Source organism: Scleropages formosus, chromosome 11 (genome assembly GCF_900964775.1).
Source record: "Scleropages formosus chromosome 11, fSclFor1.1, whole genome shotgun sequence".
Classification (NCBI taxonomy): Eukaryota; Metazoa; Chordata; class Actinopteri; order Osteoglossiformes; family Osteoglossidae; genus Scleropages; species Scleropages formosus.
The window spans coordinates 23,831,546-23,844,022 of record NC_041816.1 but is presented as its reverse complement, the minus strand read 5'-3'; the positions used below and the strand labels follow the sequence as shown (position 1 = coordinate 23,844,022).

General features: G+C 44.7%; 1 protein-coding gene across 1 annotated transcript in view; it reads left to right on the top strand.

The window, feature by feature from the left end:
* Positions 1-8,291, top strand: part of LOC108941207 (anoctamin-5-like) — a 36,249-nt gene extending 27,958 nt beyond the window's left edge. The window contains exons 15-20 of the mRNA XM_018763881.2: positions 155-252; positions 1,082-1,209; positions 3,244-3,449; positions 4,719-4,918; positions 5,877-5,982; positions 7,482-8,291. Coding sequence (XP_018619397.1) covers positions 155-252; positions 1,082-1,209; positions 3,244-3,449; positions 4,719-4,918; positions 5,877-5,982; positions 7,482-7,790 — 1,047 coding nt within the window. The 3' untranslated portion in view covers positions 7,791-8,291. The remainder of the gene's footprint in view (positions 1-154; positions 253-1,081; positions 1,210-3,243; positions 3,450-4,718; positions 4,919-5,876; positions 5,983-7,481) is intronic.
* The last annotated feature ends 4,186 nt before the right edge of the window (positions 8,292-12,477 follow it).

Here is a 12,477-nt window from a genome sequence, read left to right as displayed (position 1 = left end):
TATGTAGCGAGCTATGCGCGCTGAGCTATGAAGATTCCGCTTCACTCTTTAATTTTCAGCTCCGTCACGTTTTTTTTTGCGGAGAACGAATTGATCGATTCTCCCTTTAAACCTCGAACCCCTCCCTGCCCCCCCCCCCCTTTCTGTGTGCCAGTGCGCCCCTGGTGGCTGTCTCATGGAACTCACCACCCAGCTGGTCATCATCATGGTGGGCAAGCAGCTGTGCGGCAACATCCAGGAGGTCCTGCTCCCGTAAGTGTCGCTGCTGCCATCCGGTCAGATCAGGAGGGACCCTGCTGTTGAACCTTTGAATTCATAAACTGAACTTGCTTTGCTGAAATTATGGTTGAATTACAGTTTAGATCCTGTGAGGAAACTGATCATTTAGTGTAACAATAAATAAAAATGGTAAAAGCAGCTTTTTCAGTGTTCATCAGCTAGCACTAATCTTAATGCTCAAGGACTTTTTGGACTTTTTGACACTCAGCAAGTGGCATTTCTTACGTATGGATGATGGTCATACGGGACTGTGCAAAAGTTTTATGCACTTGGGGGGGAAAAGGCTGTAAAATGAGAATGATTCCAAAAATAATGCTCTTAATTAATAAAATTCCTACAAAGCTTAGTAACCGTCCATAGTCGACAGCCACTTGTCCCAAGCGGGGTTGTGGCGGACTTGGCCGGATCCCGCTCTCTGGCAAGTCTGAGGGTCGAGTCCTGCTTGGGGTGCCTTGCAATGGACTGGCGTCCCGTCCGGGGTGTGTCCCCTCCCCCTCCAGGCTTGTGCTCTGTGTTGCCGGGTTAGGCTCCGGTTCACCGCGACCCCTCTTGGGACAAGTGTTTGTGTGTGTGTACTTTTTCTTTAACGATATACAAAACCCTTACTGTAATACTGTAACTTTTTGCAAAAGGAATGCATGGGAATCTAAAATGTGCTCTTTTCCATTGACACTAATGCAGAAGACATTAAATAACCATCTAAAACTAATATTTTTGTGAAACATCTAAGTGCCTGAGACTTTTGCACAGTACTGCGTGTCTAATATATCGTTCCGGCCGTTTGTTACCGCTGTATTTCCAGGTGGCTACGGAACCTGTGGGGCAGACATAAGGCACACAGCCCAGGAAGTATCTACTGCCGCTGGGAGCAGGACCATGACCTGCAGGCCCTTAGCCAGCTGGGCCTCTTCTATGAGTACCTTGAGATGGGTGAGTCAACAGGTCTAATAGAGAATATGCATAATCAGATTTGGTTTTCAGAATACGCTTTAAATGCACACAAAAAGTGCTGTTTATACCCCAGGTTGGCAACAGGATTTCCTGTAAACCCGACCATATTTACATTTACTTACGCTTATTTATCCATTTATACACCTGGGTCATTTTTACTGGAGCACTTTAGGGTAGTGGGCACCACAGCTGGAGGCAGGATTCGAACCCGTGTCCTTGAAGTCCAAATGCGGGGACTGTACTACTTCACCTCCTGTCTCAAATGCGCCAAATTAAGCCTTTCAAAGAGTTTCTTCAACCTAAAACACTCAGCAGTTTCTGCATCTGATTGACAGGTGAAAATTTACATGCGAGCTCAGTCCATACCTTCACAGGTTTGAGAGTAATTTTACCAGACTGAATATCGGCAACTTGAAATGCGACATTTTCATTCAGCATCATCAAAAAAAAAAAAAAAATCCCATTATTCACGCATAAGTTGTACATTCACCGCGTGTAGCCGTTGGAAATGTCACGAAGCATCAGTAAAATAAAGTAAAAGCTGACAGTAGTGGCCTAACAAGCCCCAGGGTGAGCAAGGAGCTCCAGTCCCCCTCTAACTCTTTGTATAATGTGTTTTCCCATCAGAGACACTTGGTCATCATTAATTGCGTAAGTGGCAATAGAAGCCCCTGGTAAATTCCAACCCCAGGTCACAGTTATTCCTCCCACCAGCTCACACTAGGAACATGAGCCAGATGCATTGTCACAAATATGTAGATCAGCCATCACGTTTATATTTAGCGTAGAGGACAGGTAGAGTGAACAGCTGTTATGTATTCTTCAAAAGCTAAGAACAGAATTAAGCTATAACAGTTTATGGTTTAATTATAAACTCAACTCTTATTAAACTATTATTATTCTTGAAAAGCTAAAAACAGGATTGAATGTTTATAGCTTGGGGGGGCGGCACGGTGGGACAGCGAGTAGCGCGGCTGTCTCACAGCGCCTGGATGGTACAAAACGTCATGGGTTTGATCCCCACTCAGTGTGTGTGTGGAGGTTGGATCTTTTCCCCGTGTCTGTGTGGGTTTCCTCTGGGTGCTCTGGTTTCCTCCCACACTCCAAAGACATGCTCTTCAGGTTCACCCATAGTGTGTGAGTGACAGAGAGAGAGAGAGTGTGTGTTCCACTGATGTATGGATGAGTGACCCAGTGTGAGTAGTGTATCTAGCAGTGTAAGTCTTTGGGTGCTCTGGTTTCCTCCCACACTCCAAAGACATGCTGTTGAGGTTCACACATAGAGTGTGAGTGATGAAGAGAGTGTGTGTGTTCCGCTGATGTATGGATGAGTGACCCAGTGTAAGTAGTGTATCTAGCAGTGTAAGTCACCGCGGTGAATAAGGTGTGTGGGCTCATAACACTACATAGAGTTGATTGGAAGTTGCTTTGGAGAAAAATGTCTGCTAAATAAATGTAAGTAGTTTTATTTTAAACTGTTATTATTCAACAGCTAATAACAGAATTAAGCTGTGAAAGATTATGTTCTCATTATAAACTATTATTATTCTTTAAAAGATAAGAACAGAATTAAACATTTGTAGTTTAATTATAAACTTTTATATTCTATTATAAAAAGTGTTTTCACGGTGCTGGCTTGACTTAAGCCAGTGGCAGTGATGTTGTCTCTGTTATGACACAATGGTGGTGAGCAAGAAAAAAATTCAGTGAATTGAAGGAAAAACCCACTCACTTTCCCTCAATATCCTTAACCGCTTATCTGAGGCTGGGTCCCAGAGGTCTGGAGCCTATCCCGGAAGTATGGGGCACGGGGCTCGCTAGGGTACACCCTGGATGGAATGCCAGTCCATCACAGGGCTCTGGGTAAAAAGTGATCCTAGAAAACATGATATATATTTAGTGTTAGTGTTCAGATTTGATTTTCTTGAGTCTTTTTAAATCAACAATGGAGAAGATCCCAAAAGGGCTGGAAGCCAGTGAGGGAGTTAAGGCTCTTTCTCCTTGTGATCCCAGTGATCCAGTTTGGCTTCATCACTCTCTTTGTGGCGTCCTTCCCGTTGGCACCCTTGCTGGCGCTCTTCAACAACATCGTCGAGGTGCGGGTGGATGCCTGGAAGTTCACCACACAGCTGCGGAGGCCCGTGGCTGCCAAAGCCCACAGCATCGGGGCCTGGGAGGAGATCCTCAACGGGGTGGCCGTCCTCTCCGTCGTCACCAATGTGAGTGTCTAGATGTCGGTGTCTTGTATTTCCCAGCTTGAATTATCTCTACATTTCCCCCTTGCTTGTAGATGTGACATAACATATTGCAGGCAATTATTCAGTTCAGACCCTTGAGATCTCATAACCATCCAAACACCTTGAGTCACGGCATTCGAACCTGGTCCTCGGTGATGCCCGGCGCATGTTGGATTTTGTTTGACTTGGACTCTTGCGTTGCTGTTTCGTTCTTCATTGAATGAGCTACACCATTAAAATGTCACCGAACTAAATGCTGTGAACTTTTCCCATCACGTGAGATTTAATTTGTGTTATTCTAAGAAGATCGATTACATTTATTCATTTCGCTGATGTTTTATTTCCAAGGCAACTTACAGCATTAACATATCTACAGTTATTTTCCCATTCATGCAGTAGGGTAATTTTATTGGAGCAATTTAGGGTAGCTTTCTTGCTCCAGGGTACCACAACTAGAGGTGGGATTTGAACCTGCAAAGGCAGCAGCTCTAACCATTACGGTACCAGTTGCCCCAGATTGTTACATGTTTTCTGTGGCATTATTTCATTTATTTTAAACCAAATGAATACATGAGTTTTATCAATCACGAGTCTTGCATAATTGTTTTTAATTGAAGGACTTCAGTTTTTTTCGTGAGCTTTACACAGTTACAGGGGCTCAAACGCGACAAACTAGTACGAACATAAAAAATAATGAGCCCTGCAGCTAATATGGATCTTGTCGTGATTATGATAGTAGTGGTAAAAATTTACTGTGGTTGTCATCTTGAAATACACACACACATTGTCTGAAACCACTTGTCCCATACGGGGTCGCGGGGAGCCGGAGCAACACAGGGCGGAGGGGGACACACCCAGGATGGGGCACCAGTCCGTCACAAGGCACCTCAAGCAGGGCTCGAACCCCAGACCCACCGGAGAGCAGGACCTGGTCAAACCGACTGCCCCCCCCCCAATGAAACGTAATAATGATAATATTTGAATTAAAGATGAAACTAGCTACTTTTGTTTATTTTTTTTGGGGAGGGAAGGGACTGCGGGGTCGCTTGTCACTTCTGCTGATTTTTTGTTTCATGACATTGCGATGGCTCATCTCAGCGTAGTAACCAAAAAGTGGGCAAACATCTCGGTGGTTAAGCATACAAGAGAATTAAGTTACACTTGAAAAAAGTCGGGTTGTACTTGACCAGCTTCTTCATCTGGGTCGAATCAATTAATCTGCACCCACACATTTTCCCTACTTTTGCTCAGGCGTTCATCGTGGCCTTCACCTCGGATATGATCCCACGCCTGGTCTACTATTACGTCTACCGCCCTGGCGATGCCCCCACGATGGAGGGCTACATCGCCAACAGCCTGTCCATCTTCAAAATCTCCGATTTCCCTCCAAATGACACGTCTATCCGGAGCGAGAAGCCAGCGTGGTTCAAAAGCTCCGTCACCATTTGTAGGTGAGTGTGTGTTTCAAAAGTACGTCTCCTTAGCGTGACACGGCGCGAACTCACACACGCGTTTCACAAGGACAGTAACGTGGAGTTGCGGCTGAACAAACAGAGTCTACACTACAGAGATTACACTTAAAGGCAAGTAAACATTTTAACCAATGTCTGCAAGAACTTCACAACTTACAGTTATTGCTTCCACGGGCGTAGGAAAAACACACATTTTTCTGAACCGCTTGTCCCAAGAGGGGTCGCGGGGAACCGGAGCCTACCCGGCAACACAGGGCATAAGGCCGGAGGGGGAGGGGACGCACCCAGGACGGGACGCCAGTCCATCGCAAGGCACCCCAAGCGAGACTCGAACCCCAGACCCACTGGAGAGCAGGACCTGGTCCAACCCACTGCGCCACCAGAGAGCAGATTCTACTCGTTAGTGACGAAGAGCCAATTAGACAGAGAGTCGGTACCGCAGTATGATATTCCACACAGAACTCAGACGCTTCCACTATGCCTCTCCCGACAGTAGTGCATCATGGAAATAGCACACGTGCACAAATTGCGTATTAACTTATGGAAATAAAGGTTCTGCTCAACAAAGCAATTAATCGCATGAACTAAACAAATTTGCGGGCAGAACAGCGTCTCTTGACTGCATCGAGGCTATACCATGTAGGTTTGTATTAGTACACTCTATGATCGAGGCTATGCCATCCAGGTGTGTGTAAGTACATTCTATGATCGAGACTATACCATGTAGGTCTGTATAAGTATACTTTATGACGTTCGCACAGCGTCGAAATTGCCAAACAGTGCGTTTCTCAGAACGTATCCCTGTTGTTAAGCGATGCATGTCTGTGTAGTGTAACTGGAATGTTCTGTTTCAGAAAGTGTATTTGTGTGCGAGTGTATGCCAGGGCCGCATCTTTGTGAGGTGTAAGCTCTTAATGCGGTGATCATGTCATTCCAGATACCGGGACTACCGTTATCCACCAGGTCATGAGAACCAGTACTCTCACAGCCTTCAGTTCTGGCACATTCTGGCCGCCAAGCTAGCCTTCATCATCATTATGGAGGTATGTTCTATAATCTCACAGATGCTCCGTCTAGGGGTTTACACACTCGAGTGGTCTGCTTTTTACCCTGAAACTCCTGGACTCTGTTGGTTGCCAGAACACTATAGTAAGACCATGGTATTGACAGAATGAAGAAGGATGGACAGACAGCGTTCATTCCATACATTTATTGGGACAGTAGCACACTGCGAGAGATATAGACGCGAACACGAGAAAATAATGCTCTAGGTCCGAGGACCCCTTTTCCTCAAGGACTTGTACCTCAAGCCACCCTTTCCAGCATGCTTAGTACCTCTTGTACCTAGCCAACACACTCACCCCCTTATATTCCCCGAGAGTCCCCACAACGGTTGAACACAATTCCATTTTACCCACAATTCAACTATTTACAATAAATCCATTTTCCCACTCAGATGTAACACCCCCTAGTAACGTGGGTTGTTACAGTACTTTACAGCCGTTGGAAGGTTCTATAAGGCACCAGAACATTCTAGAAAGTACCAAAACATTCTAGAAAGCATCAGATCCTAAAAGGTACTGGAATATTCAGTGCTTGGTGTCAAAATTCGCCAAAAATTCGCCAAAATTTGCTGCTTTCAAGAAAGTGGAACACTGTTGTAAATACTGAGATATAGTACGAACTAATGCCAAAAGTATGTTTAATCTAACAAAACTGAATGGAAAATTTAAAAAAAATCGACATAAAATTTCTGTTACATTGTATGTAATCAAACAAACGACAGCAATCTTGAGGAAATATACTGCATATAGTGTGTAGCACAAGTCACATCACACCCACGTTCTAATGGATGTAGTGAAAAGCTCGTTCCTCCAAACCTCGTAGTGTTGCTTTGGGTTTGAATGAAGGAGAACCTGGATGGTCTTTGTTGTGTATACAAGTACAGATTTTGGGTGTATGAAAATATGGAGAAGAGACAGTTCCTCTCTGATGGAAAGTGCCTGCTGAGATTCTGCAGAACTATAATAAGCCATTGTAGGCTTTGTTGTGCCTCATGCTGGAGACTCCAAAGAACCACACATCTGTCCATTTACATTTTTTCATTTAGCTGACACTTTCACCCAAAGCAACTTACAATGCTAAGGTTACTGTTGTTACAAGCTTACAGTTATTTACCTATTTATACAGCTGGGTAATTTTGCTGGAGCAATTTAGGGTAAGTACCTTCCTCGAGAGTACTCCAGCCAGAGGTGGGACTGAAACTGCAACCTTTGGGTCCAAAGGCAGTAGCTCTAACCACTAGGGTACCAGCCATCCCTACTGTTCCAACACTTATTCTTGTCGTTCTTGCATGTTAAATTAATTATCAATGATTATTATAAGGGCTGCGGTGATTTATGAGCCACACTGCACAACCTCTTCTTAAAGTTTGTGTTTGCTTTCCCTTTGGTCCACGTCTGGTGAATTTCTTTGCTTGGTCTGCTCTGTTGATGCGATTCTAGGTAGGCGCTCTGATCCGCTCCTGGTCACTCTTTTCCAGCACGTGGTGTTCATTGTGAAGTTCTTTGTGGCCTGGATGATCCCTGACATACCCGAGGAGGTGACGGCGCGCATCAAGCGGGAGCGCTACCACACCCAGAAGAAGCTGCACCACTACGAGTTAGAGAAGCTCAGGCTCCAGCTGAGCGAGGGCAGCACCCCCTTCCACGCACCCTCTCCTGGAGACCGCAGCAGCCTCGACCCCGCTACTCTGCCCCTCGATGTAGCCGAAGGAGAGACCGAGGGCGAGGTGTCCGTCCTTCCGTACGATTCCACCGAAGAGAAGGAGACGTTGGCCACCTTCCTTTAGTTCTGCATAGGGTTCCATCTTCTCCAAAGTCTGAGATTTCACCACCTCGTGTGCCTTTACCAGGGTATGACAGCAGGTATGGTGGGTGACACAAGGAGAAAGCAGCTATCTAGTGCTCTTCCATTAGACCAGTCTTCTCCCTTTTTTGGCAGCTCCAGTTGCTGCCACAAATTGAATCCCCTTGACTGCAACCTATGGCCTGTTTTTGGGTTTAGGCACCTGCGTTCAGGCCCCCGGGAACTCAAAGGTGAGAAAACGGGGCCTTGGGATGCTAGGGTAGCTGTCAAGCTGCCAGAGGTTTGGTTGGAACTGGGTACTGTATTCTGTTAATGTGAATGGAGTCAGACATTTAGATGTGTGGAATGAAAAATCAGGGCCTGTTCATTAAAGTGCCCTCATATTTACCACAGAGCATGAGGTATGTTTACTTGATGTTCTTCTCCAGAGTGACTTATACTGTTTAAATATTTATTACAATTTAGCAGTTTGTACAGCTGGGTAATTTTATTGGAGCTATGCAGGGGGAAGCACCTTGCTCAAGGCTACTACAGCTAGGATTCGAACCCGCAACCATTGCGTCCAAAGCAGCAGCTTTAACCTTTACGTTATCAAGTGCCCCACAGTCAAGCTCCCCTGATGAGGGATTGACTGGAGTGTGTCCACGAGCTGTGCTGCATATTGCATGCTGGGCAATCTGGAGAAAGATAAGTATAAATCTCTTATTGATTACTTATTACTGCCAGTTGCTACAGTTGCTTGTGCCATTGTGTCATACTTCAGTTTGCATGTTTTCAAGGTTATGGCTATGGAAATTTTTTTGCACTATCTGGAATGTTGCTAAAGCCACTGAAATGAAGCACGTGAAGGAAATGTCACGTCTTGACGGGAATCGACTCTGAAGTCAGATATAAGGTGGTATTGAGTAACGGGACATTTTTACTGATACTTTCCGTTAAATATCATCCGAACCACAATCGTAATTCTTGTTTTTTGCCTTTGTCAAGATTGTACATTTTTTGAAGCATTTTGTTTCTTTATATTAGTTTGGTAATTTTAGTATACTTGCCCTGTCGGCTGATGGTCGTCTGGAACGTTTAAGTCGAACGAGGAGTATTTGCTCAAAATAATGTCATCATCATAATGTGCAGCATGTTCTATTAACTATTGGTACATCGCTTCTCAGTGTTTTCACTAGCAGTGAATTATATTTAATTACATGTTTTATTATATTTCACATGAATGTTGACATATAGGCCCCACTCAGAAGTGTATTCTTGTCTCCATTCTTATGTGTCTTTATTATACTCTGATGGCAAATTTGATCTGAAGGCTGTCGCAGTAATTCAGCGTCATGAAGTGTGTCTGTTTTCATGACTAATTTAACTTGACATTCATAAATTCGGTCTGCAACGCCACTACGTTCAGTTGTTTTTCTTTTTTTGTTTTTGAATAAATTTAAAAAAAAAAAAAGTTACTTCTTGCATTTTTTGCTGATTTTCAAATAAATTTAAACATGCATACTATTTTAAAACTGCAGGATAATTACTGGACTGAACAAAATGCTTCTTTTTATAGTTTGAAAGGACATTACGTGTCTGCAGGTGTAGCGCACCGGCGATGGCTTACGCTGGAACATGGTTGGGGGGTTTGTGCGTTGCACATTTCGCACACACAGTCTGAAGCCACTTGTCCAGATCAGGGTCATGGTGAGCTGGAGCCTAACCCAGCAACATAGGGCACAAAGCTGGAGGGGTAGGGGACACGTGCAGGACAGGACACCAGTCCAACGCAAGGCACCCCAAGTGGGACTTGAACCCCAGACCCACCGGAGAGTAGCTAAATTTACTGCGCCGCCATGCCCCCTTGCACAATTCAAGTAAATATTTTTAATACAATATTTTAATAGTTTTTGCAATGCCCTCCTTCCTCACAATCGCCTGATTGTGTGGAATCCCACATATACAGACCATGTCGAATCCCACTCAGAGACCACACACGGTTTCCAGGGCAAGGCAGGACCGGAAGCGGTTTACCAGTCCCTTCCGTACATGTCTTTGGGTTGCAAACACGTGGAGAAACATGCAAACCCCGACCCCGCAGCTCCGCAGTTACGAGGCTTTACCCGCTGCGCCAATCCATACGTGGGGTTAAGTTAGTCTGAAATAAATTTCAAGGATTAAATTAAATCTGAACTTTTTAATTAAATTCAATCAGCGTTTTAAAGATAAAGCAAGAATTTTGCATGCTTGGTGTTTAAACATGTATAATCAGTGGACAAGTGGTGTGGACTGGGCCTGGGGGGGCAGCAGCAGCTATTATTGCTCTACCATAAAACCACAGGAGTCCCACGTCGGAGCCGCCCCGGCGCAGCAGTGGCACGGTGCGCTTTGAGGTGCTCCGTTATACTCGGATGTGCTGCGACTCAGGAATGCAGTACCTTTTTTCCCGTTGAATTTAATGCTAATGAACGGTTCCTTTCAAGAAAACACGCATAATGAGCAGGTTCTTCGAGAACAAATCTGTCGCCTTGTGGGGGAGGCCTGTACATTTACATCACATTTACATTTATTCGTTTAGCAGATGCTTTTCTCCAAAGCGACATACATCTCGTAGAAATACAATGTGTTCATTACATTAGGAGAAAGAGACATAACTGTAGATGTGTGACTCTTAAGTAAAGTTAATTTGTTTCTTTCCACTATATACACCAAAGTTAATCGCACAAATAGCTGCATAAAACTCAATAAACGATTCCTGATCACCTTCCTACAATTTTTTTTATTTTTTACATCTACATTTACATTTACATTTATTCATTTAGCAGATGCTTTTGTCCAAAGCGACGTACATCTCGGCAAAAGTTCAAAAGTGCAATTTTTTTTAAAAGTTGCACAAACATTTACATTCATTACAGGTATAGCTGGGTAAAGGCTTATTTGGGCATGATGATAAAGTAATAGAGCATGAATATTTACACCTTACACGAACTTAAGAGATCATGGGCGAAGTGAGTCTCGAAGAGGTGAGTTTTCAGACCCTTTTTAAATGTGGACAGAGATTCAGCAGTTCTGAGTGGGAGGGGGAGGCCGTTCCACCACAACGGAGAACTGAGAACCTCCGTGCTTCACTTTTCGTGCGTGGGACCACCAAGTGGGCAGAAGTAGAAGAGCAAAGAGGTCTGGTTGGGCTGCAGCTAGGAGCAGTTTTATTGATGCTTTTGTAGGCAATAACCGGGGTCTTAAATTTGATCCGGGCAGCTACAGGAAGCCAGTGCAGAACCTGTGCAAAATGGGCAGCAAGTAGGGTGCCTTGTGTCGGTGTATTTCTCAAAGTGTGGCTCATGTGCAACACATCCATTCATCCAGGTAAAGATGGGGTAAAGATTTTTCTAGAGGCACGAGTCGGATTTTTCAGGGTCGTTTGTATTTACTGCAGCCGTCACATACGTTTTCTCATTCATCCCCCAGTAAGAATGGAGTCATAAATCCTCTGGCGTACCTGGATCTCCTTTCCCACAGGCTGTTGGTACTATTCCTGCTCTGACAAGGATCTCTTAAACCATCCTAAGAAGAATAGACAAGGATGGGAGGCCGGGGGGTGGGGGGCAGGACAGCAAAAATGAAAAATTCAGGGAGCTTTTACTAAGGAAACTTATGAAACCGAAGCACAGGCATCGTGAAACTGGTAGATATGTACAATTTTGTCAAGAGAAGGAAAAGGAGAATCTGTTGGAAAGGAAAAAGAGTGGAACAAGTGCATCATTTCTAACTCTGTTTTATACTATCAGGAAGGGTACGTACCTGTTGGTCAAGGGTACTCTAGTGGGATTATCCTCCAAAGCCAGGTCCATCTCTCGAACCGCCAGGCCACGCTACATCTGCTGGCCCGGGGTTTGCAGCCACAGCTCCGGGACCTTGGTTGGCGTCACACCAAAGTGACCACAGGTTGGTCCTGGAGCCACAGGAGCCCTGAGGGGGACTAGGCTGGAGACCTCAGAGCTGAGTCCCACGGAGGTGTCCACCCTCTCTGAGTGTTAACACTGTGTGTCCAGCAGGCGGCGCTGCAGCACTAACTTCCTGCAAAAAAAAAAAAAAATCTTTTAATAGTTTTTCTTAGCGCTTGCTAAAGGCTCACCTGTTTTGGATATTTACCGAAGCAATTTAATTTCCCCTCTTGACACCTTTTGCTTCAGAGTGTTATGCTGATGTGTTGAAGACACTCCAAGGACAATCAAACTCCAGAAATGGAATGTGAATAAATTTTCCACCTTTTCCAGCACACATGATGTTTTATTATCACAACCAGTGTTCACTCATATCCCTTTCTTTGTGGATCTTCAGGATTGAACTAATAAAAATATAACATATATATTCACATACAGTTTTTATATATATATATATTATATATATAAAATATGGGAGTGCGGTGGCGCAGTGGGTTGGACCGGGTCCTGCTCTCCGGTGGGTCTGGGGTTCGAGTCCCGCTTGGGGTGCCTTGCGACGGACTGGCGTCCCGTCCTGGGTGTGTCCCCTCCCCCTCTGGCCTTACGCCCTGTGTTGCCGGGTAGGCTCCGGTTCCCCGTGACCCTGTATGGGACAAGCGGTTCTGAAAATGTGTGTGTGTATATAAAATATCTTGTAATTATTTGATCTGTATTATTATGTTATTACATGGGGGGAGGGGACAC